Genomic DNA, 26,252 nt, shown 5'->3' with positions numbered 1-26,252 from the left:
AATGGCTAAGCCTGCAATGCTATGAAACCACACACTATTGAAGATATTTTGATATACCGGCTGCTATTGATATGGTGAAAACAATGTGTGTGTGGGGGGTAGAGGAACAGAAACTCACATCAATAGATTTGCAAGATAACACTGTGAAACTAAAAATTGATGCTAGCAATCAAGAGGAAACTGACTGAATGACTCAAAATCCCCACCATATGCTCTCCAAATGGATGCTAGCTGTGTGGGCCGAGACGCAGAGTGCTATAGTGACGAAAAACTGATTTCATGGGATAGAGTGGTGAGCTTTTGCAAAGATGGGGCTCCATCTACCATATGGATGCATTGTATGATACACCCACTATATGGAGATATGGGATCAGAGAATGACAATGTTCTATTTCATATTGAGTCTTGATGGTTATCGAGGGAGAGTGTTGGAAAGATTTTTCAAATTGAGAGAGGAACTGTAGTCATTCGCAATGGATGTGAAAAAAATTGACTTTCTGTGTAATGACAATAAAATGTGTATCTTTGCCTATGCAACGACATACAGTATTTGGGATACTGAACGAACTGAATGCAAGCATGCAGGGGAAATACAACAACATTCTACAGATGAGTGCATTAAAACTCATGGTACGCTGATTCAGTGGTCTCGTCTGCATTAAAAACAAATAGCGATCCAGGTTGGATGTGACAGGAGAGATGAGGTGCGACCACGCCCCCTGACCTTGAGAAGCTCAGATGCGACATGCACATGCACACTCATCTCATTAGTGGTGGTGAGATAAATTATGTCAGACTAATATGCAATTGACTGTCATAGCCCCACCTTCAAAGTATATGATGGTGAGTTAAGAAGACAATCAGTTCCTCAGATCAGAAATACTGTTAGAATGTTTTACAATTGACTGCCATAGCCCTAATTAAAAAAGTAAACATGGGCTGTTAATTACATCATTTGTTTTCACATGGGTGGGGTCATGATCATTTTCAGATATCAAAATGGGGTCGTGGGCCAAACATGTTTGGGAACCACTGGTATACAGTATGCAGAGACAGTACTTACATATGCTGGAGGTCCTTTCTCTCCTTTTTCACCCTAGAACACAGAGAGATGTCCATTTTATTAGCCTCAGAACTGAAAGGTAAATCAGAGATCATTTCTAATAAGTATATGACAGGTGTGTACAGGTTTTGACGGGTACAGTATAAATGGTTGCGTAGTTACCGGTGTTCCATGGTATCCAGGGCCACCAGGGAAGCCTCTCTCTCCCTGTATGACAACAGGCACATCACAATGATCAGGACAAAGACATCAAACAACTGAACTACTGAGACAAAACCCCAAGAGAGAGCGAGAGAAGGACAGTGACAGACATAATGAGAGAGAGAAATACAAGAGGGTGGAGTGAGAGACTAGGTGTATACGTGTATGACTCTATACCTTAAATCCATTGTCGCCATCTTTGCCAGGTTTTCCCTGAAATCCAAGACACAGAAACTCAGTTCTTCCATGAAAGCAAATAATGTTGTTTTTCTTCAATAAAATATTGAAATGTGATCATCTTCACTCACCCTTGGTCCTGGTGGGCCTTGTTCACCCTTGACCCCGTTTAGATGGGGAATGCAAGAACCCTGCAGACAAAAATGGAAATTACATCAATGTTACTCATAGTGGCCATCAAAATATTTACTTCATGTACTGTAATGTCATTTCATGTAAGAACAAGTTGAAAAATACTAAAACACTCACTTTGTCTCCTCTGTCTCCTGTCTCGCCTCTCTGACCCTGAAGGACAGATACAAACACCTTTAGTAAGGAGACAGACCTACTTTCCCTTCATCCATTCATCAAACCATTCATCCATCCATCCACCCATTCATTGATACCCATAGATGTGTTAACAGAATGAGATGGAGGACATTTGTCAGTGGCCTATGCTCCATGAAGGATTCAAGGGCTTAGGTCAAAGTAAGTCGTCATCTTCCATTATTATAATTGATTATAAAGAGCTGGGTACCGGTGGTCCAGGGAGGAAATGAGTAATGGTATTTCCTCCCGCTTCCTGTGACGGGAGTCCAGGGGGGCCAGGGGGACCACGGAGCCCTTGTGCACCCTATCAGGAGAGGGAAATACCAAGGGTACGGATCAGAAACGGGAACAAAGAAAACTATATAGAGTGGATAGGCAGAGGGCTTTGTCCTGGAAGAAGAGGAGGTGAAGGGAGATAGGGACCAAATCAAGTCCCTCAATGGTGAAGGAAGGATCTTAGAACTGTTTACAACTGATTTATTATGGCTAAATAATTGCTTATTAACTCTTTATAAAGATGTTATGAACATGAACGTGTGCGTGTTTCACCTTGTCTCCCTTCTCACTCTGGAATGACAGCCGGTCACCCTGGAGAGAAGGCCAACGTCATTACTGAGACAACTTACTGAACATCACAAATGAGAGCAATGTGATTGGATGAACAACAATATAGAGTACAATAGGTGGAAACTTTGGCCTATTATTAGAAGATAATTGACAACAAGCCTACCTTTTCTCCTGGGGGGCCAGGTATGCCAGGGAAACCCTAAAGGGAAAGAGGAATATAGTCTGTGTTCTAAAGACAATATGATCCTAAATGTTAACATTCTTCACAAAAGTAGTGAGAATAAGATATCATAGAATTGGGTATCATTTAAGTCTAAGTGATCCTGTGTTGGCCCAGTGTTAGAGTGGTCGCTCACTCTGGGTCCGTCTGATCCCTGGTTTCCTGGGGGGCCTTCGGGTCCTGAGGGGCCATTAGGTCCCTGTAGGAAAGAAAGGATGAATATTCTGTATAAGTAAGTTGTTGTCAGGCACGCGCGCACACAAACAATCACAAGCACGCACACACATACAGTGCCTTCGGGAAGTACTCAGACCCCTTGACTTATTCTACATTTTGTTACGTTACAGCATTATTCTAAAATAGACTAAATAAATACAAATCCTCAGCAATCTACACACAAAACCCCATTATGACAAAGCGAAAACAGGTTTTTAGAAATTTTTGCACATTTATTAATTATAAAAGACAGAAATACCTTATTTACATAAGTATTCAGACCCATTGCTATGAGACTTGAATCTGAGCTCAGGTGCATCCTGTTTCCATTGATCATCCTTGCAATGTTTCTGCAACTTGGGTACCAAAACATTTCTGCATTACTGAAGGTTCCCAAGAACACAAGTTTGGAACCACCAAGACTCTTCCTAGAGCCCGCCTCCCAGCTAAACTGAGCAATCGAGGGAGAAGGCGCTTGGTCAGAGAGGTGACCAAGAACCCGATGGTCAGTCTGACAGAGCTCAGAGTGGCCAGACGGAAGACACTCCTCAGTAAAAGGCAAATGACAGCCAGCTTGGAGTTTGTCAAAAGGCACCTAATGACTCTCAGACCATGAGAAACAAGATTCTCTGGTCTGATGAAACAAAGATTGAACTCTTTGTCCTGAATGCCAAGCGTCACTTCAAGGAATCCTGGCACCATCCCCATGGTGAAGCGCGGTGGTGGCAGCATAATGCTGTGGGGATGTTTTTCAGTGGGAGGGACTGGGAGACGATTCAGGATCAAGGCAAAGATGAACAGAGCAAAGTAGAGAGAGATCCTTGATGAAAACCTGCTCCAGAGCGCTCAGGACATCAGACTGGAGCGAAGGTTCGCCTTCCAACAGTACAATGAGCCTAAGCACACATCCAAGACAACCCAGGAGTGGCTTCGGGACAAGTCTCTGAATGTCCTTGAGTGGCCCAGCCAGAGCCCGGACTTGAACATGATCAAACATCTCTTGGAGAGATCTGAATATAGCTTTTCAGCAACACTCCCCATCCAACCTGACAGAGCTTGAGAGGATCTGCAGAGGAAAATGGGAGAAACTCCCCAAATACAGGTGTGCCAAGCTTGTAGAGTCATACTCAATAAGACTTGATGCTGTAATTGATTGCAAAGGTGCTTCAACAAAGTACTGAGTAAAGGGTCTGAATACTTATGTAGATGTGATATTTCAGTTTTAGATTTTTTATAAATTACCAAAAATGTATAAAATCCTGTTTTTGCTTTGTCATTATGGGCTATTGTGTGTAGATTGATAAGGGGAAAAACAATCTAATACATTTTAGATTAAGCCTGTAACTTAACAATATGTGGAAAAGGTCAAGGGGTCTGAAAACTTTCTGAAGGCACTGTACGTACCGGTAAACCAGGTGTTCCAGGGAATCCTTTATCTCCTTTCAGTGGGATGATTCCTAAAACACCACCTGGGTCTCCCTGAGAGAGACAGACAGAGACAGGTTAGAGACTGATACACTACACACAGGGCCCATCAACAATGTTTTAGTAGATGTCTTATGATGCTTCCATACCTTTTAACACTGAAATGTACATACTTTATTTAGGATGTAAAAGTCCTCGGTTTGAACTTACTTTCATTCCCATTAGCCCAGGGATACCCTGAGGAGAGAGATAGAGTTGTAAATCTCGCCCGATTGAATGATAAACACATTTTATTAAGAGCTTATTATAACATCTTTCAGTCTAGTGCCTTTTATTCCGTTAATTGATTTAGGTCTAGTATGAAATACTGGTCTAAGGTGAAGTCTGTGGCAGCGTTGAAGTAAACACTGTGACCATGTTGGTAATGTTGATGGGGCAGAGCACTTACAGGAGGACCCTGTAGACCAGGGAACCCAGGCTGTCCATCTGTCCCTCGATCTCCCTGGAACACAGACAAGAGACATCAGTTCACACTGAAGACAGGGTTGAGACAGCATGGTTAGGTAGAAGTGCATAAATAACAGGAATTATTAAGTCAGTTTCTACACAGGTGTGTAACAGCAGAGAGTTGATACCAAACAAATGACTCACCTTTGTTCCGTTGCACCCTGGGATACCTGACGATCCAGGGGGGCCGTCTTGTCCGGGGATACCCTGTGGGGGAGAGGCAAGACACACAAGGACAGGTAAGACATTTGTGAGATAGGACACATGGCCTAAACAGTCAAAACTACTTGCATGTGAAGTTATGGTTTACAGGAATTAACAGAACGTACCGGTAGCCCTGGATTTCCTGGGAAGCCTGACAAACCATTAGATCCCTGCAAGACATCATAACACAGTATTTATATTTGAACCATTTAGCAGATTACTTTGAATACAAGTAATTGCATTCCAATAAGAAGGCAGAATCTCATAAATCCAGTAATATGAAGTTATACGCTGTTCAAGGTAGTCCAGACAAAAGCCAAAATGCTGTAAGAAAGTAAAAACTGGTTTCCAGACTAGGAGAGGTCTGCTCTGATAGCGTTAGTGTACATACACGTGTTCCTTTCATTCCAGGAGTTCCAGACTCGCCATATTCTCCCTGCGAAGAGACAAGTGACATGGATGTGACATTAAGACAACATAGAAGTGACATAACACATTTTTTTTGTAAATAAAATGATGAATGCGTATGTGTTATACATGCATGTAATATAAGCATAGTAAATCACATTATACTGTCCCAAGTACGGTCTCCTGGTGGGTTGGGGAAACTCTGATCTGGTCTGGAGCTGACACTCACCTTAGGGCCCATCGGCCCGGCGGGCCCCTCGTTGCCCTGCATGCCCGGGAACCCCATGTTGCCTTGGAGACCAGGAAACCCCCGCTCACCCTACAGGACACATAAAGCAGGTTGAACAGATTGGAATGAAGTTAACCGTATAGATGCTGATCTATGTTTTTCAGAATCATGGTTGAGTTTAGGGTTTAAGTAAGGTAAGCTGATCCTAGATCTGTGCCTACAAGCAAGTGGAGTTAAACAAATTATGATTAGAAAAATATATGAAGGGGATTGATGAGACAGCAGCAGCTTGTCAGTAGTGATTGCTTCATGTGTTCCTTCTATCTGCCACTAGATGAAGCTACTGTTCTTTTATGGGGCCATGTAGTCTGCCCTCACCCATTGAACACTGAACAAAAATATAAACGCGTTGGTCCCATGTTTCATGAGCTGAAATAAAAGATCCCTGAAATTATCCATACACACTAAAAGCTTTTATCATCACACAACGCCACAGATATCTCAAGTTTTGATGGCGCGTGCAATTGGAATGCTGACTGCGGGAATGTCCACCAGAGCTGTTGCTAGATAAATTACATTTTCATTTCTCTACTATAAGCCGCTTCCAACGTCCTTTTAGATTATTTAGCAGTACGCCCAACCGGCCTTACAACCGCAGACCATGGGTGTATGGCGTCATGCGGGCGAGCAGTTTGCTGATGTCAACGCTGTGAACACAGTGCACCATGGTGGCAGTAGGGTTTATGGTATGGACAGGCATAAGCTACGGACACCAAACACAATGGCATTTTGAATGCAGAGCAATACCGTGACGAGATCCTGAGTCCCATTGTCGTGCCATTCGTCCTCTGCCATCACCTCGTGTGTCAGCATGGCAATGCATGGCCCCATGTTGCAAGGATATGTACACAATTCCTGGAAGCTGAAAATGTCCCAGTTCTTCCATGGCCTGTATAGTGACCAGATTTTCCACCGATTGAGCATGTTAAGGATGCTCTGGATCGACGTGTATGACAGTGTGTTCCAGTTCCCGCCAATAACCAGCAACTTCGCACAGCCATTGAAGAGGAGTGGGACAACATTACACAGGCTACAATCAACAGCCTGATCAACTCTATGTGAAGGAGATGTGCCTCATGCAGCACGGCACATGTTAGTCACACGAGGTAGTGACTGGTTTTCGGATCCACGCCCCTACCTATTTTTTAAGGTATCTGTGACTAACAGATACATATCTGTATTCCCAGTGATATGAAATCCATAGATTAGGGCCTCATGAATTTATTTTAATTGACTTATTTCCTTATATCTTTTAAATTGTTGCATATATATTTTTGTTAAAAGTACATTTTCTGCTGCCAAGAGTGAGAGAGAGGGATCTAGAAGAGGTGGGTGAGGAGTGGAAAAGCAGTGTTTTTTAGAGCCCTTTTTTCTGTGTGTGTTTCTGACTGTCTTACTCTCTTGACCTCCTGCCTTTCTCTTTCCATCCCCCTCCCATCTCCCTCCATTTCTAAAGCTCACACGGGGTTTGAAGTTGAACATTAAATTCTGGGCCATGAGAACCAGGACACGGGCCAGTCGCCAAGGGAAGAGAACTCCGATCGTGGGCGGCAGGAAGTCACATCATCACAGCGAAACTATGCAGGGAGAATTAAAACAGCGGTTGGTTTGCCAGGCTTCAACACCTTTCAACAGACAGACAGACATGAGGTATGACTTCACCAGGCGCAGTCTGTCAGACAGTCAGTAAAGGCCTGGGTCCAGAGAACACACAGCTCCTCTGTGGTATGTCTGTGTGGCTACTGTTTCTAAAACAGTGAGTCATCTTGAGAGCTTAAGGCTACACATGCAGGGTAGATAAGACACTGTTGCTAGGCTCTAATGTGAGTCAATACATGCAGTAACAGCTACATAATAGTTTTTTTTTTATCCCTGAGAGGGTGGAGATGGAACTGAGTGTGTCATTGTTACTTTGAGATAAGACAGGCAGTGTGTAGACTTCTAACCACAATTTTAAACCACTGATTGCTGGATGTACTGTAACAGTGTGTACTCTTTCAAAAGCGAGTGGGAGATTGTTCGGTCCGGTGGGAATGCGGCCTCAGCCCAGCTGTGTGTCTGGACATGCTCTAATTCCGCCTGATTCCTGCTCCGTGTCGGTCTTCCGTTTCGCCGTTTTCCACCAAGGACTAGACTGACCTGCCTCGACTCAGACTATACCTAACATAGTAAATGTACAGCTGTGACACACAAATTAGTATAATATGTTACGTTTGGTATGGTTACATAAGGCAGGAGGTTGCTTATGCCAAAAACTAAAGGAATTAAGTAGGTCGGGAGGATGGTGGCCTATGACATGGTGAGAACGCAAACATCTAGGAACCCAAAAAGTTGCATGTTGAAATTTTTTGCATTTTAACTTGAACTACTTGCTACTTTGCAACTACTTAGCATGTTAGCTAACCCTTCCTCTAACCCTAACCCGTGACTACTAGCCTCGCTGAGGTTAGCCACCTAGCTGAGGTTAGCCACCTAGCTGAGGTTAGCCACCTAGCTAAGTGTAATTCGTAACATATCATACGAAATGGATGACGGACATCCAAAAATGTATGCATACTGTACCATAAGAAACGTCCCTTTCGCCACTTTGTGCCTAACAGGGATTGTGGAATCTGTAGTTTGTAGGTGGGAATCTCAGGATGAGTGAGTAGGTGAAAGATATGGTGTGAAGAAAACAAGAGCGTGAGAGAGCAATGTGAAACTGGTAGACAATGGAGTTTATTTTTCCTTTATTTAACTAGGCAAGTCAGTTAAGAACAAATTCTTCTATTCAATGACGGCCTAGGAACAGTGGGTTAACTGCCTGTTCAGGGGCAGAACGACAGATTTGTACCTTGTCAGCTCAGGGGTTTGAACTTGCAACCTTCCGGTTACTAGTCCAACGCCTTAACCACTAGGCTACCATGCCGAGTGATGGACAGAATGCTTACCTTTTCTCCTTTTACTCCACTGCAGTCACATTTTCCTCCGCACGATGACCCAGAACACCCCTAGAGAGAGAGAGAGAGAGAGAGAGAGAGAGAGAGAGAGAGAGAAATTAGCAATCAATCTACTTTATAGTCAACGGCATTAGTGATCAATAGACTGAGACCATTTTACACCACTAGAGGGCAACATAATCCCCCCATCTGATCACCCCCATAATCCCCCCATCTGATCACCCCAACGCCCTCTGCATTATTATACAGCATTTAGCTCTCCTGCCAGTGGGAACACTGACACTAACATAAACACACACACCAACAACATAAACCAGAATCATTCATTTGATCAGATCAAATGATAAGAAAGGCAATAGTGGTGGTAACTGTTGTCATTTGCTTTGCAGCTTTGGGGCAGCTCTCCTGCAGCAACCCTCCCAGGCAGTTACCCACATGACAGTTTACCAGCTGGCCTCACTACTCTCTCAGCCCTCTCTCCCTCTTACTCTCGCCAGGGAACTGGCCTGTACCCCATCTCTGCTCTCTTCCCTCCGTTTCTAGAGACAATATCTCTCTCATCATCACTCAATACCTAGGGTTACCTCTACTGTATTCACAACCTACCATACCTTTGTCTGTACATTATACCTTGAAGCTATTTTATCGCCCCCAGAAACCTCCTTTTACTCTCTGTTCCAGACGTTCAAGACGACCAATTCTTATTGCTTTTAGCCGTACTCTTATCCTACTCCCTCCTCTGGCGATGTAGAGGTGAATCCAGGCCCTGCAGTGCCTAGCTCCACTCCTATTCCCCAGGCGCTCTCTTTTGACGACTTCTGTAACCGTAATAGCCTTGGTTTCATGCATGTTAACATTAGAAGCCTCCTCCCTTTGTTTTATTCACTGCTTTAGCACACTCTGCCAACCCGGATGTTCTAGCTGTGTCTGAATCCTGGCTTAGGAAGACCACCAAAAATTCTGACATTTTCATCCCAAACGACAACATTTTCAGACAAGATAGAACTGCCAAAGGGGGCGGTGTTGCAATCTACTGCAAAGATAGCCTGCAGAGTTCTGTCCTACTATCCAGGTCTGTACCCAAACAATTTGAACTTCTACTTTTAAAAATCCACCTCTCTAAAAACAAGTCTCTCACCGTTGCCGCCTGCTATAGACCACCCTCTGCCCCCAGCTGTGCTCTGGACACCATATGTGAACTGATTGCCCCCCATCTATCTTCAGAGCTCGTGCTGCTAGGCAACCTAAACTGGAACATGCTTAACACCCCAGCCTTCCTACAATCTAAGCTTGATGCCCTCAATCTCACACAAATTATCAAGGAACCTACCAGGTACAACCACAAAGCGTTAAACACAGGAACCCTCATAGATATCATCCTAACCAACTTGCCCTCTAAATACACCTCTGCTGTCTTCAACCAAGATCTCAGCGATCACTGCCTCATTGCCTGCATCCGTAATGGGTCAAACGACCTCCACTCATCACTGTCAAATGCTCCCTGAAACACTTCAGCGAGCAGGCCTTTCTAATCGACCTGGCCGGGGTATCCTGGAAGGATATTGATCTCATCCCGTCAGTAGAGGATGCCTGTTTTTTTTTTTTTAAATGCCTTCCTAACCATCTTAAATAAACATGCCCCATTCAAGAAATTTAGAACCAGGAACAGATATAGCCCTTGGTTCTCCCCAGACCTGACTGCCCTTAACCAACACAAAAACATCCTATGGCGTTCTGCATTAGCATCGAACAGCCCCCGTGATATGCAGCTGTTCAGGGAAGCTAGAAACCATTATACACAGGCAGTTAGAAAAGCCAAGGCTAGCTTTTTCAAGCAGAAATTTGCTTCCTGCAACACAAACTCAAAGTTCTGGGACACTGTAAAGCCCATGGAGAATAAGAACACCTCCTCCCAGCTGCCCACTGCACTGAAGATAGGAAACACTGTCACCACTGATAAATCCACTATAATTGAGAATTTCAATAAGCATTTTTCTACGGCTGGCCATGCTTTCCACCTGGCTACTCCTACCCCGGTCAACAGCACTGCACCCCCCACAGCAACTCGCCCAAGCCTTCCCCATTTCTCCTTCTCCCAAATCCAGTCAGCTGATGTTCTGAAAGAGCTGCAAAATCTGAACCCCTACAAATCAGCCAGGCTAAACAATCTGGACCCTTTCTTTCTAAATTTATCTGCCGAAATTGTTGCCACCCCTATTACTAGCCTGTTCAACCTTTTTCGTGTCGTCTGAGATTCCCAAAGATTGGAAAGCAGCTGCGGTCATCCCCCTCTTCAAAGGGGGGGACACTCTTGACCCAAACTGCTACAGACCTATATCTATCCTACCCTGCCTTTCTAAGGTCTTCGAAAGCCAAGTCAACAAACAGATTACCGACAATTTCGAATCTCACCATACCTTCTCTGCTATGCAATCTGGTTTCAGAGCTGGTCATGGGTGCACCTCAGCCACGCTCAAGGTCCTAAACGATATCTTAACCACCATCGATAAGAAACATTACTGTGCAGCCTTATTCATTGATCTGGCCAAGGCTTTTGACTCTGTCAATCACCACATCCTCATCGGCAGCCTTGGTTTCTCAAATGATTGCCTCGCCTGGTTCACCAACTACTTCTCTGATAGAGTTCAGTGTGTCAAATCGGAGGGTCTGCTGTCCGGACCTCTGGCAGTCTCTATGGGGGTGCCACAGGGTTCAATTCTTGGACCGACTCTCTTCTCTGTATACATCAATGATGTCGCTCTAGCTGCTGGTGAGTCTCTGATCCACCTCTACGCAGACGACGCCATTCTGTATACTTCTGGCCCTTCTTTGGACACTGTGTTACCTAACCTCCAGGCAAGCTCTAATGCCATACAACTCTCCTTCCGTGGCCTCCAATTGCTCTTAAATACAAGTCAAACTAAATGCATGCTCTTCAACCGATCTCTGCCTGCACCTGCCCGCCTGTCCAACATCACTACTCTGGACGGCTCTGACAACTACAAATACCTAGGTGTCTGGTTAGACTGTAAACTCTCCTTCCAGACCCACATCAAACATCTCCCATCCAAAGTTAAATCTAGAATTGGCTTCCTATTTCGCAACAAAACATCCTTCACTCATGCTGCCAAACATACCCTTGTAAAACTGACCATCCTACCAATCCTCGACTTCGGCGATGTCATTTACAAAATAGCCTCCAATACCCTACTCAACAAATTGGATGCAGTCTATCACAGTGCAATCCGTTTTGTCACCAAAGCCCCATATTCTACCCACCATTGCGACCTGTACGCTCTCGTTGGCTGGCCCTCGCTTCATACTCGTCGCCAAACCCACTGGCTCCATGTCATCTACAAGACCCTGCTAGGTAAAGTCCCCCCTTATCTCAGCTCGCTGGTCACCATAGCATCTCCCACCTGTAGCACACGCTCCAGCAGGTATATCTCTCTAGTCACCCCCAAAACCAATTATTTCTTTGGCCGCCTCTCCTTCCAGTTCTCTGCTGCCAATGACTGGAACGAACTACAAAAATCTCTGAAACTGGAAACACTTATCTCCCTCACTAGCTTTAAGCACCAACTGTCAGAGCAGCTCACAGATTACTGCACCTGTACATTGCCCACCTATAATTTAGCCCAAACAAATCTACCATTCCAGTGTTTTACTTGCTATATTGTATTTACTTTGCCACCATGGCCTTTTTTTGCCTTTACCTCCCTTATCTCACCTCATTTGCTCACATTGTATATAGACTTGTTTCTACTGTATTATTGACTATGTTTGTTTTACTCCATGTGTAACTCTGTGTCGTTGTATGTGTCGAACTGCTTTGCTTTATCTTGGCCAGGTCGCAATTGTAAATGAGAACTTGTTCTCAACTTGCCTACCTGGTTAAATAAAGGTGAAATAAAAAAATAAAAAAATTGTCCACCTGTTCCTTCACTCACGTTTGAGGCGTGCTGCCAGAGACCTGTCAGGCAGAGCAGGCTGGAGTATATCTGTTGAGACTGGGCTAACACTGAGGACAGGGCTAAGGAGCACACCGCCATGTGAGTGACACTCCCAAGAAGCACACACACATATACACGTGTGACTAACCCTAAGTAACCCCTACAGAGCACAGTCATAGAACCCCAAACATACAGTACACACATACATACAAGGGGCTCCAGAGTGGCATAGCAGTCTAAGGCACTACATCTCAGTGCAAGATGCATCACTACAGTCCCTGGTTTGAATCCAGGCTGTGTCACATCCGGCCATGATTGGGAGTCCCATAGGGTGGCGCACAATTGGCCGAGCGTCGTCCGGGTTTGGCCGGGGTAGGCCGTCATTGTAAATAAGAATTTGTTCTTAACTGACTTGCCTAGTTAAATAAAGGTTAAATAAATAAAAATATAGAAACATACATACAAACATATAGTACAGTCATTCAAACATACAGTACACACATACACATACACACATACAAACATCTCCATCATCTACCCTCACTTCCTTTCACAATTCCCCATTCACCCCCCACTCTCTCTCTCTTACACACACACACACACACATACAAACATCTCCATCATCTACCCTCACTTCCTTTCACAATTCCCCATTCACCCCCCACTCTCTCTCTCTCACACACATACAAACATCTCCATCATCTACCCTCACTTCCTTTCACAATTCCCCATTCACCCCCCTCTCTCACACACACACACACACACATACATACAAACATCTCCATCATCTACCCTCACTTCCTTTCACAATTCCCCATTCACCCCCCACTCTCTCACACACACACACATACAAACATCTCCATCATCTACCCTCACTTCCTTTCACAATTCCCCATTCACCCCCCACTCTCTCTCTCTCACACACATACAAACATCTCCATCATCTACCCTCACTTCCTTTCACAATTCCCCATTCACCCCCCACTCTCTCTCTCTCACACACACACACACATACAAACATCTCCATCATCTACCCTCACTTCCTTTCACAATTCCCCATTCACCCCCCACTCTCTCACACACACACACACATACAAACATCTCCATCATCTACCCTCACTTCCTTTCACAATTCCCCATTCACCCCCCACTCTCTCACACACACACACACATACAAACATCTCCATCATCTACCCTCACTTCCTTTCACAATTCCACATTCACCCCCCACTCTCTCACACACACACACACACACACATACAAACATCTCCATCATCTACCCTCACTTCCTTTCACAATTCCACATTCACCCCCCACTCTCTCTCTCTCACACACACACACACACACACATACAAACATCTCCATCATCTACCCTCACTTCCTTTCACAATTCCCCATTCACCCCCCACTCTCTCTCTCTCACACACACACACACATACAAACATCTCCATCATCTACCCTCACTTCCTTTCACAATTCCCCATTCACCCCCCACTCTCTCACACACACACACACATACAAACATCTCCATCATCTACCCTCACTTCCTTTCACAATTCCCCATTCACCCCCCACTCTCTCACACACACACACACATACAAACATCTCCATCATCTACCCTCACTTCCTTTCACAATTCCACATTCACCCCCCACTCTCTCACACACACACACACACACACATACAAACATCTCCATCATCTACCCTCACTTCCTTTCACAATTCCACATTCACCCCCCACTCTCTCTCTCTCTCACACACACACACACACACACATACAAACATCTCCATCATCTACCCTCACTTCCTTTCACAATTCCACATTCACCCCCCACTCTCTCTCTCTCACACACACACACACACACAAACATCTCCATCATCTACCCTCACTTCCTTTCACAATTCCACATTCACCCCCCACTCTCTCGCTCTCACACACACACACACATACAAACATCTCCATCATCTACCCTCACTTCCTTTCACAATTCCACATTCACCCCCCCACTCTCTCTCTCTCACACACACACATACAAACATCTCCATCATCTACCCTCACTTCCTTTCACAATTCCCCATTCAACCCCCTCTCTCTCACACACACACACACATACAAACATCTCCATCATCTACCCTCACTTCCTTTCACAATTCCCCATTCACCCCCCACTCTCTCTCTCTCACACACATACAAACATCTCCATCATCTACCCTCACTTCCTTTCACAATTCCCCATTCACCCCCCACTCTCTCTTACACACACACACACACACACATACAAACATCTCCATCATCTACCCTCACTTCCTTTCACAATTCCCCATTCACCCCCCACTCTCTCTTACACACACACACACACATACAAACATCTCCATCATCTACCCTCACTTCCTTTCACAATTCCCCATTCACCCCCCACTCTCTCTCTCACACACACACACATACAAACATCTCCATCATCTACCCTCACTTCCTTTCACAATTCCCCATTCACCCCCCACTCTCTCTCTCTCACACATACAAACATCTCCATCATCTACCCTCACTTCCTTTCACAATTCCCCATTCACCCCCCGCTCTCTCACACACACACACACACACACACACACACACACACACACACACACACACACACACACACACACACACACACACACACACACACACACACACACACACACTGCCTCCACTCCAACTCAAGTCCAGGCTAAGTGGATCAATGTGTACTTGCTGCTGCTGATCTGAGAACCCTAGTAAACATGGGTATCAGTCACCCTCTAAAAATCAAACCAGATTGGATCTCCATCCTGCTATCTTCATCGTCACTTCAGGCCCCACCTGCATTCACTGTACATGTGTGGCCTGCAGCAAGTCAACCTCTCTTCTTCATACAATCTCTCTCTTTCGCAACTTCTTTCTTGCTCTTTCTCTTTTCCTCACTTTGTAACAGTGTTGCTTCCGTCCCTCTCCTTGCTCACATCTGGATTTGAACCACGGACCCTCTGAACACATCGACAACAGTCACCCACAAAGAATTGTCACCTATCGCTCCACAAAAGCCGCAGCCCGTGCAAAGCAATGGAAACGCAGAGCGAGTGACGTCACCGATTAAAACGTAACTAGCTTGCACCGCTAACTAGCTAGCCATTTTACACCAGTTACCTAATTTTCCTATTGTTTTTATAGAGATTTGACTAGATGTCCTTCTAATGTGCTGGAGGAATAGTCAATTAACATGGTAGAGTGAGTGCCTGCCTTGCGAGAGCAAGATTACCGACTGTATGAACCATCTACGTACATGTTACTTGTTATGGTAAAATCTTCTAGCTCACACCAGTATGGCTTCAGATGTACATAACCTTTTACTGGTCATTATTTTGACAAATCCCCATGATTGTTAGATACTGTAAGCCAAGAAGAGTTGAAACTGACATTTGTGACATTCACAAATGTAACTGATTTCAGTGATCAATGTCCATGTGTTGTTCTCTCCGTTTCCCTCCGCCTCCAATGCTCTCTCTTTTCTGTTTGTTCCGTCTCCCTCCCCATCTCCTTCCCTCCATCCTCCTGTTAGATAACACTTCTTTCTCTGATCAAACATTCCAGCAGGCTCTTTGCATGACTGAGATACCCCCCAACCCTCTAACCCAGAACACACTGACACGCATGATGTGGTGATGTCTCCACACGTGTGTGTGTCATCTCCTGTCTATGTTCTCACTCTGCCATTCTGCGATGTCTATCACACACTCTCTAACCACAACATGCTGATGTAACAGGATATCAAAGCAAGAGTAGCCTATTTTTAGATGTCCCTTTTTGCTCTCTTTCTCAGTCGGTTTTGCATCTCACTAAACCAAAACACCAGATTGGCGAGATAGTAGGCAGACTGAACTGACATGTCCACTGGGCACAGACGTCAATTCAACATCTATGCCATGTTGGTTCAACCAGTGTGTGTCCAGTGGGTGGGGTGGTTGAGTATCTGGTCCTATGTGAAAAAGGGATCGTAAGAGGGCGTTATCACCTAGATTCCCAAGTCTATAGGGCTATGGGGACTATCAGTAATAACAGAGAGCAGTAAAATGTATAAAACATCTCTCTGTGCATGTGTGAGTATGTATGTGTGAGGGTTTCTCTCCACTAGTTCACATACTGGACCAATAGGCCATGACAGCAGAATTAAATCAGTGTGAAAATGATGGGAACAGAGAGGATGAGGAATGAAATGATTGTGAAAGTACAGGGTAGGAGGTGAGGATGATGTATGAGTCTTGACTTGGCTGTAGAGAAGCCATTTTCCCAGAACGGTTGCATACTCAAACACTAAACAGATTCCAAAACAGATTTCAGATTCCAAACAGACTTCAAAAGAAAATAACCTACAGTATGCTTCGTGGTGGGGAGAGATTCCTGGGTGTTGAGTGGAAGGTATTGAGTTTGAGTAACCAGTACACAATGGTCATAGCCAAAATCTGGCTTTCCTACTACTTACTTAAACTGCATACTGTGTACTAATCGTACTCCATACCTTTTTAGAACATATTGTTTAGTAAAAGCAAATGTAGTACGCTACAATTAACAGCATACTAGACTACTGAGAATGCCTCATCTAATGCGTAATTGCGTTGATTCCCATCATTTGTTAATTTCGGTACAGTGCGACACACCTGGGTCTCGGAATACGATTCTATTACTCAATAGTGTGTACAGAATTCTATTAGATGAAAGTCAAAATGAGTGTGACATCCTAGCATGTAAAGCATACTACATTTTCTAAATTTCACATACTATGAAACAGTTATTTTTTTCATATACCCAAAATGCCTACTATTTAGAACCAAGTAGGGATATTCGGACACTGCCAATGGCCTGGGTCTGGTGTAGGTACAATAACCACCTCAACATAAACCTCACAAGTCAGTGTAAGTGTGGTTGTGTATCATTTGTATGCTTGTGTGTCTCCCTGTCAAATCTGTCCAAAATGATTTGTATTGTGTATATTTTTGCCAGAAGACCTGCAGGTGCTTATGTGCGTGCCTGTAGAATGTTGCATGTGCGTGTGTTTGCTTGTCAGTGTATGTATGCGTGTATGTATGTATGTATGTATGTATGTATGTATGTATGTGTGTATGTATGTGTGTATGCGTGTATGTGTGTATGTATGTATGTATGCGTGTATGTATGTATGTATGTGTGTATGTATGCATGCATGTATGTATGTATGTGTGTGTATGTATGTATGTATGTATGTATGTATGTATGTATGTATGTATGTATGTATGTATGTATGTATGTATGTATGTATGTATGTATGTATGTATGTATGTATGTATGTATGTATGTATGCGTGTGTAATTGTGGGCGTGAGTGTTTAATCCATGGCCATGCTGCACAGGGCCCATGGGCTCCAGTATTTGTTTAGAAACAAACAGATAGCATCTCAGAGTGCCAGCAGATGAGAGAAGGGAAAGAGAATGAGAGGAAAGAGTTTTAAAAAAGGGAGAAAGGAGGAGAGACCAATTACCAGAGCTCATAGAGTGCGAGAGCGAAGGTCAGTTCAGAAGGAAGGGACTGTGATAGGACCAGAGGTAGAAATATCTACAAGCTTTGTGTGTATGCAAGTGGGGGGATTCGACCATACATCTCCCAGTAGGCTCAATCCCAAGAGCTCAGCCAGTTCAATACTTCCCCACTAGTTTGTCTGAAGTCATCATTGGTTTGTCTAATGTCACTACTCAGAAAGTAAAGCTCTTCTTAGAAACTCCCTATACTGAGGAGAGAGGTAATGTTTAGACTCCAGATTAGAGGGCTGAGGCCGGGGGAAGAGTGGATTGATACTAGGGGGTCTGACAGCCATATAAACAGTCATTATATGAAAGAGGATGAGAGTGCGAGAGAGTTACGTAACTGTATATGTCCATAATCACCTTGGCAGAGATAAGCATACAGACCTGCGGATGGATGTTCACATAGAGCCTGATCATCACTTCTCAGTGACCACGCCCGATTGACTGGCTGACTGACCATATGCCTCAAATCAAGACAACCCTAAAATAGCCCTAAACATGCTGGAAGACTGATTCTCTGAAGGACTCTCCAACTCAATTACTGTAGAGGCCTAGCTAGAGAGACATACACAGAGAGAGGGAGAGAGAGAGAGCATGTTTTCTCTCTCCCAGCAACAGGACTTTCCCTGAAATCCTAAGGCTAAGACAAACAGGGTTCCTCTCACTGTGAAATTCTTGAGGGTATTTCTGTACAAATCTGCCCTTTACTGTAACATGCCATCTGTATGAAGAAGCTACACTCCGTTCTCCTTCTCCCTGTTACAGACAAGCAGTGGAACAAGCTGTGATCAGACACAGATCTGGTCAAAACATCTACACTATGAAAATAGAACAATCACAAGGGTTTGTTTCCATGGTGATTTTGCTATGAAAATGCAACATTACTTTTTCCTCCCTGTGTGGGAAAGACCATTTTGGCTGGTATCACTTTTAATAGCTCACAAGGTTGCTGCCATGTCCTATGGTGGTGAGCTGAGAGTTAGGAAAGCAGTACTGTTGTTCACCAGATGGGGGCAGAAACATGACTTGGCTTGAAGCCTTTGAAACTGCGGTGTGCTCACCTTTGATACTGTAGGTTAACCTACTGGCACTTTCCTGAATGGTCTGTATAGTGTTTATGAGTGTGTCCAAATAAGTGTGTACTGTAAATAGGTGTGTCAGACGCGTCATCAAGACATGCATATCTAACCTATAGGTCAGGTATCTCTAATGTCCTGAAGCAACCTTTGGAGCTTACAGCTACATTTCTGTGGTATAGCACAACATTGCCTTCATAGCTGCCCACCACTGATTGATGCACCCCACAAACCCCCAGTCTATCCCAAAAACCCTCAGCGGCTGACTTCAACCCATGCCTGGCATATGGGAGAATCAGTCCCTCATTCCAAGACCTCTCCCTAAAATGTTGCTGCAATAACCTGAAGTGCATGTGCACTAGAGGTCGGCAGATTAATCGGAATGGCCGATTAAATAGGGCCGATTTTAAGTTTATATATATATATATATATATATATATATATATATATATATATATATATATATATATATATATATATATATATATTTGCACCTTTATTTAACTAGGCAAGTCAGTTAAGAACACGTTCTTATTTTCAATGACGACCTAGGAACGGTGGGTTACTGCCTCGTTCAGGGGCAGAACGTCACCATGTCAGCTCGGGGGACCCAATCTTGCAACCTTACAGTTAACTAGTCCAAGAGCACTCCACAAGGAGACTGTTACGCGAATGCAGTAAGAAGCCAAAGTAAGTTGCTAGCTAGTATTAAACTTATCTTATAAAAAAAACTATCAATCATAATCACTAGTTAACTACACATGGTTGATGATATTACTAGATATTATTTAGCGTGTCCTGCGTTGGTGTATAATCTGACTGAGCATACAAGTATCTAAGTATCTGACTGAGCGCTGGTAGGCAGAAGCAGGCATGTAAACATTCATTCAAACAGCACTTTCGTGCGTTTTGCCAGCAGCGCTTCGTTGTGCGTCAAGCAATGCGCTGTTTATAACTTCAAGCCTATCAACTCCCGAGATGAGGCTGGTGTAACCGAAGTGAAAAGGCTAGCTAGCGCCGCAAATAGCGTTTCAAACGCTACTTGCTCTACATGGGTAACGCTGCTTCGAGGGTGGCTGTTGTTGTTGTGTTCCTGGTTCGAGCCCAGGAAGGAGAGGGACGGAAGCTATACTGTTACACTGGCAATATTAAAGTGCCTATAAGAACATCCAATAGTCAAAGGTTAATGAAATACAAATGGTATAGAGGAAAATAGTCCTATAATTCCTATAATAACTACAACCTAAAACGTCTTACCTGGGAATATTGAAGACTCATGTTAAAGGAACCACCAGCTTTCATATGTTCTCATGTTCTGAGCAAGGAACTTAAACGTTAGCTTTCTTACATGGCACATATCGCACATTTACTTCTCCAACACTTTGTTTTTGCATTATTTAAACCAAATTGAACGTTTCATTATTTATTTGCGGCAAAATGTATTTTATTGATGTATTATATTAAGTTAAAATAAGTGTTAATTCAGTATTGTTGTAATTGTCATTATTACAAATAAATAAATAAGAATCGGCCGGTTAATAATCGGCATCGGCTTTTTTTGGTCCTCCAATAATCGATATCGGTATCTGCGTTGAAAAATAATAATCGGTCGACCTCTAATGTGCACGCATGCAGACACACACACACACACACACACACACACACACACACACACACACACACACACACACACACACACACAGTGATTGTGAACCTGCGGTATAGACAGTCAGACCACTGCTTAGCTTTTTATTGAATGAGATACAATGGTAGACAGTCATAACAATGTTTTGTGTCTGGCTTGAAGGTATTTCCTCTGTCCTACCACAGAAAGTACATAAGATTTCACTCATTCATAAACATGGCTCTCCTCCTTACCTCCTCAGCTGGAGTGAAGAGGAATGGCTATGGGTATTATCTCAACTACTCATATCAGGAAGTCAGAATGTGGAAGAAGACTGCTTGTTGTTGTTTTCAGAAACTAAAACAAAAGTCTTCCTGCTCTGAGTGTGTGTCTGGTCAGCCTCAGAATGCATACAGCACTGACATTAGCATTTTCTCCTGAAAGATGGAGGAAAAGGGGAAAGAAGAGAGACGAGGGCAGAGAAGGGGGTGGGGTCTTCCTTACTTCCTTCCTTTCCCACAGATACGGATTTCACTGAGGGGAAAACCATGGAGATTAAGTTAACTCTCCTTTCTCCGGACCCAGGGGTGGTTTGTGTATTCATTGTAGTTTCAACAACAGTATTATTAGAATTAGCAAAGTAGACAGCTTACACTGTGTTTGAACACACAACCTATGGAGCATCCAATTGGACCATTCGATCATCACCAGATTAGCCTGTTGCGCTAAATACCCTTTAAACAGAGGATAATGAGTTACAGGAAGGTTGTGCAACTATCTGGTTTGTTCCCCCTGTCTCTACTGAGTTGTGAGATGTTCTAATGGGCCATAATGACCTCTGATGTAGTCTGGCTCCTTTTTCCACAGCTAGGATGATAACTGTTGCAAAATATTGTATCACTGAAGATACCTCTACCAAATGCCTGGATGCACTTGGGTGTATCTGAAATATTCAAAGTGGATTCCTTTTCCACACAGCAAATTCTCCAGTGTTAAATTTAACACTGGGCCAGTGTCTATATGGGTCCACACTTTTTAGTGTTCAATTAACACTGTGCTTAGTGCTGACACTGTTAGACGGTCAGTGTTAGGGAATTAACATGTTCAGTGTTATGCAATAATGCCTTTTTCTTCTTTGTGTGCATTTCCGGCAGACTAGACGCCGTGTTGCGTATTGCTGCCTTTCACAGGTCGGCGTGTGGATAGAACATTTTGGTCACAAAAAAAAGGGGAAAGAAAATTGCACCACCATCTAACCGTGCACCTATACACTATCCCCCAATACCCACCACCCCATTCCACTACGTTGGCCCTAAACGATCCTACACCAGGCCATCAGCCTGGGAGAATGGAACCTATTCTCTCAAAACTTATTGTAGATATTCTGCATTAAAATCTCTCATACCCAAATATTTCTCTGCTGCTGCAACTACCACATCCATCTTCTGTGACTTCCGCTCCATCGGCTCAGTGTAGTTGATCAGGCCAACTCACTAGAGGGCTCCCAGTCGAATCCTCACCCTTGGGCTATCCTCTATTCTCTTTACTGCCTCAGCATAGGAAACGTTCTGCCTCTACCAATCTGTCCCTTTCTCACAGAGTTCACACACAGTGCTATCTCTATCCCAACTGTACACTCCCTCTAACCAAGCCTTCCTGCACATTTCTCCCATCTGGAATCTCCCTTCTACACACTGCTGCGACATGTTCGAATCCTGTAAGAATATAGAGACGGGACACCATAGTGTTAACTTACTAAACAGTTTCCTAAAAATAACACCGGATATCGTTCCAGAGCATTGTGGGTAGTGTAGTTCATCATGCTACATCTCCTCCTTTTAGCTTAGCACTGTTCTGTTCTCATTTGAACTGTTCCTTTTCTGAGGATACTGAACTTAGATTTCTTTTCAGTCTTTACAAGTCCAGCCTTTCTAGAGCTTTTGAAACCCTGCCTGATCTAGTGAAAGCACTGGGGGATCACCAGTAGGACAGAGGTGAATTCTATTACTCCTGAATACGCCCATGTCAGTCTCTACCAAATAGGATCTCAGTGTTGGGGCTGTTCTCAGAACTGATCCTGGAGTTTGTTCTGTAGTGATCCAAACTTCCTGTCCAGATGTGAGTTCTGGTAGTGATCTTGAGCGGTGGTGATGGTTGTAGTTCTTTGCTTGCTTCCCCCTTCCTTCCTCATCCATTTTGCGGAAAGCCTGCACATCCGGCCACTAGGGATCCAGTTTGGTTGTTGTTTGTGGTAGGCTTGTGCACAGATATCTCCCTATTAGCAGTTGTGCTGTAGAGAATACATGCTCCAATGGTGTGGCTCGGTATGCCAACAGTGCTCTGCTATGGTCCATGTCTCTTTTCCAGAGATGTTTTTATGGTCTGTACAGCACGCTCCACCTCTCCACACAGGTGACTAGCAGATTTGGGATAGTAGGAAGATCAAGGAGGCTGTGTGGGTGTGTGTGTGTGCTAGACACAATGCCCACAGAAGGGGTTATTGAGGTTACCAGCTCCAAACATTCTGATTCTAACCCACGCCAACAATGCTTTGTCTCCAATCCAACCACTTTTATTAAAAGTCCAGAAAATCTCTTTTCACTCTAATATCTTTTTATGGTCACTTTTCCCTCATTTTCCCTCATTGTAATTGATTGACGTATGATTGATGAGGTCATATACTTGTAAAATTACCACAACCAACCAACACCATTCAACTGTCTACAACTGATTTCAAACCATCAGCTGTGTTGACCACACTGTCTGTAACCACAAACTGTAGACAGCCTGGGAGGAGAAGAGAATATTTCCTTTACCCACTCTGACTGGCTGGGATATGCAGCATGACATTCCTAGCCTTCTCTGGAGTTGGGCGGGAAGAAGAGAAGAGAGCAGGAGGAAAGGGGGAGAGGAGGGAGGAGAGAAAACAAGTGCAGGAGGATCTCACTGCCTTACTTGGAAGACAAGGCTACTGGCTGGTACTACTGGTTCAGTAAACAGTGTGTGTCTTGTGCCGTGCCATTTGTGTCATTCTTGTGCGTGCTTGGCTTGGCACAGTGTGCAGAGGCTGGCTTCTCTCTGCCGAAATCAATACACAGAAAACGAGTCACACATCATATGGCTAAGTAGCATTGCAACCATGATTAAAGACGTACATTAGTTCTTAAATACAGACATAAATCTTACATTTCCTCTGGTTAAACTCAATAAAGACATGGGAAACGTACACTGGACTGTACAGCTAGCTCCTGTTTCCCTTAGTGACTTTACATAGCAGAAACAGAGTACACACACAGCAGAAAGAAACCCACCATTGAAATGTAAAACATGTCTCTCGGGCTAGGGGGTAGAAGGTATTCATCTACATTGCAGGAATATGTACACAGCAAATTCTCTAGGGTTAAATTAACTATGAAACTGCTGACCCGTATAGACACTGAACAGTGTTCAATTAAAAATAGCAGGGTTGGTTTGCTGAGATATGACTCAGCGGGTCAGAGCAGAAGACTGGTGGCTTAGCTTAGTAGGGGCGTGGCTTTCAGGAAGTTATTTTTGGCCACCCATGAGAACTAACGTCATTCCAGTTCATCCATTCTGTTGACTTGTTATCATGTTATGGTCAAACACTGACACCTTCGTAGCTTTAATGAAGCTTATAGAAGTTTATGCAGTCCTGAAAAGCCTATGCAACGCCCAATGTGATATGGCAACCACTTTGTTGCAAATAATAATTGTAATTTTTTTCCATCAGAATATTTAATGTTATATTGTTGTGTATAAAACTTAACAAAATCAACAGGAATGACATTTACTCTCACAGGTAGCTCAAAAATAATTTGAAAAGCCACGCCCCTAATAAGCCACGCCTACTGGAAATAACCTATGGCTGTAACACTCCCCAGTGTCTATACGGGTTCATACTTTCAGTGTTAATTTAACAATCTCCGTGTTGATTTGCTTCTTATAACCTGGACCATCACGCACACACCCACACACCAGATGCTTCTGCAGTATGCATTGAAAAACCTTGCCACATGAAAGAAAAATAATGAAGAATCAAAAACAAGACACACACACATTTATAGTCTACTGCCTGTAACTGGTCCTATAATTATACTGATGTGCATGGTTCTGACCAATAACCAGGAAAGCGCTGAGCCACAATGTAAAAAATACAAGTGTAATCATGTCACACACATGACCACAGAAACAGCTTCACATGCACACCTGCCAGTCAAACATGCACCTGCCAGTCACACATGCACCTGCCAGTCACACAGGCACCTGCCAGTCACACATGCACCTGCCAGTTACAGATGCACCTGCCAGTTACACATGCACCTGCCAGTCACACATGCACCTGCCAGTCACACATGCACCTGCCAGTCACACACACAGCCAGGTTAATGAACGTACCAAGCAGTCACCACTATGTTCACACATGACCACAATATTAACATGTGACTGGGACACAGGTCCAGGTCAAAGAAGACCCGGTAGAACTAAGGCCCTGCGTTTCCCCTGGTCAGGTCACATGGTCAGGATAACTACTGGCCCAATGTGTAATCACCACGACAAAACATGTGTGACTGACAACAAAGCCAATCTACTCATAATGACCTGCTCGTAAAAATGAATGTGGAGATTCCCTGATACAAAACAATCCAATGTCCATTGTTAAAACCCATAGGAGAGAGTTGTGGACAGGAAGGATAACATATGGCATTGACATGGAAACTGGCTCTTTAACATGTCACTGGACATGGTAGATAAAGTAGGAGCACTCTACTGTAGGAACCATTAGTGTACGAGACAAATATACTGTAGAAACACACACACACAACTGTCCGAGGCAAGTCCAGGAATTATCACATGCCAAATTCCCCCTCATTCCTTAGAGAAAATGTAACAATTGTTTTAGAGAAATTCTCAGGCCTTCTGACCCGCTCACAGTGTAGCCATCAGTGTGTGTGTGAATAAAGAAACCTCATATGTTTGCCAGATGTCAAGAAAACTGCAGCTAGTACGGACCACTTTAGAACATTTCCCTACATAACAGACTCACGAGAGAGAGAGAATGTGGCTGATGGAAATCCCATATTCCATTAAACAAACCTATTGCAATTCATTGAGAATAATTTGAGGGTGTTAAGGTAATAACTACAGAACACTTGCGGTCACCACCATCAACATGAGTCAATGAAACACACACACACTCCAACACACATATCATGCACACACATTTATACTGACTCTACACACACACAATCGTATTAATTTACACTGCTACTACTCTGTTTTTCATACATCCTGATGACTAGTCACTTTACCCTTCTACATACAGTGCCTTCGGAAAGTTTTATTCCAAATGTTGTTACAAACAGCCTTATTCGACCTGTGTTAAACTCTTTTGATTGGACATGATTTGGAAAGGCACACACCT

The 26,252-nt window shown here is 43.8% G+C and overlaps 1 protein-coding gene across 1 annotated transcript in view; it reads right to left on the bottom strand.

Annotated features, from left to right (window-relative positions):
- Positions 1-26,252, bottom strand: part of LOC109871011 (collagen alpha-1(IV) chain) — a 67,070-nt gene that overhangs the window by 19,058 nt on the left and 21,760 nt on the right. The window contains exons 2-18 of the mRNA XM_020461755.2: positions 8,577-8,636; positions 5,587-5,676; positions 5,341-5,385; positions 5,075-5,119; positions 4,890-4,952; positions 4,687-4,740; positions 4,449-4,475; positions 4,218-4,292; positions 2,734-2,796; positions 2,541-2,576; positions 2,360-2,398; positions 2,019-2,114; positions 1,751-1,786; positions 1,573-1,632; positions 1,442-1,477; positions 1,226-1,270; positions 1,064-1,096 (exon numbers count right to left, since the gene is read on the bottom strand). Coding sequence (XP_020317344.1) covers positions 1,064-1,096; positions 1,226-1,270; positions 1,442-1,477; positions 1,573-1,632; positions 1,751-1,786; positions 2,019-2,114; positions 2,360-2,398; positions 2,541-2,576; positions 2,734-2,796; positions 4,218-4,292; positions 4,449-4,475; positions 4,687-4,740; positions 4,890-4,952; positions 5,075-5,119; positions 5,341-5,385; positions 5,587-5,676; positions 8,577-8,636 — 903 coding nt within the window. The remainder of the gene's footprint in view (positions 1-1,063; positions 1,097-1,225; positions 1,271-1,441; positions 1,478-1,572; positions 1,633-1,750; positions 1,787-2,018; positions 2,115-2,359; positions 2,399-2,540; positions 2,577-2,733; positions 2,797-4,217; positions 4,293-4,448; positions 4,476-4,686; positions 4,741-4,889; positions 4,953-5,074; positions 5,120-5,340; positions 5,386-5,586; positions 5,677-8,576; positions 8,637-26,252) is intronic.

This window comes from Oncorhynchus kisutch, linkage group LG26, assembly GCF_002021735.2.
Source record: "Oncorhynchus kisutch isolate 150728-3 linkage group LG26, Okis_V2, whole genome shotgun sequence".
NCBI lineage: Eukaryota > Metazoa > Chordata > Actinopteri > Salmoniformes > Salmonidae > Oncorhynchus > Oncorhynchus kisutch.
This window is presented reverse-complemented; position numbering and strand designations above follow the sequence as displayed.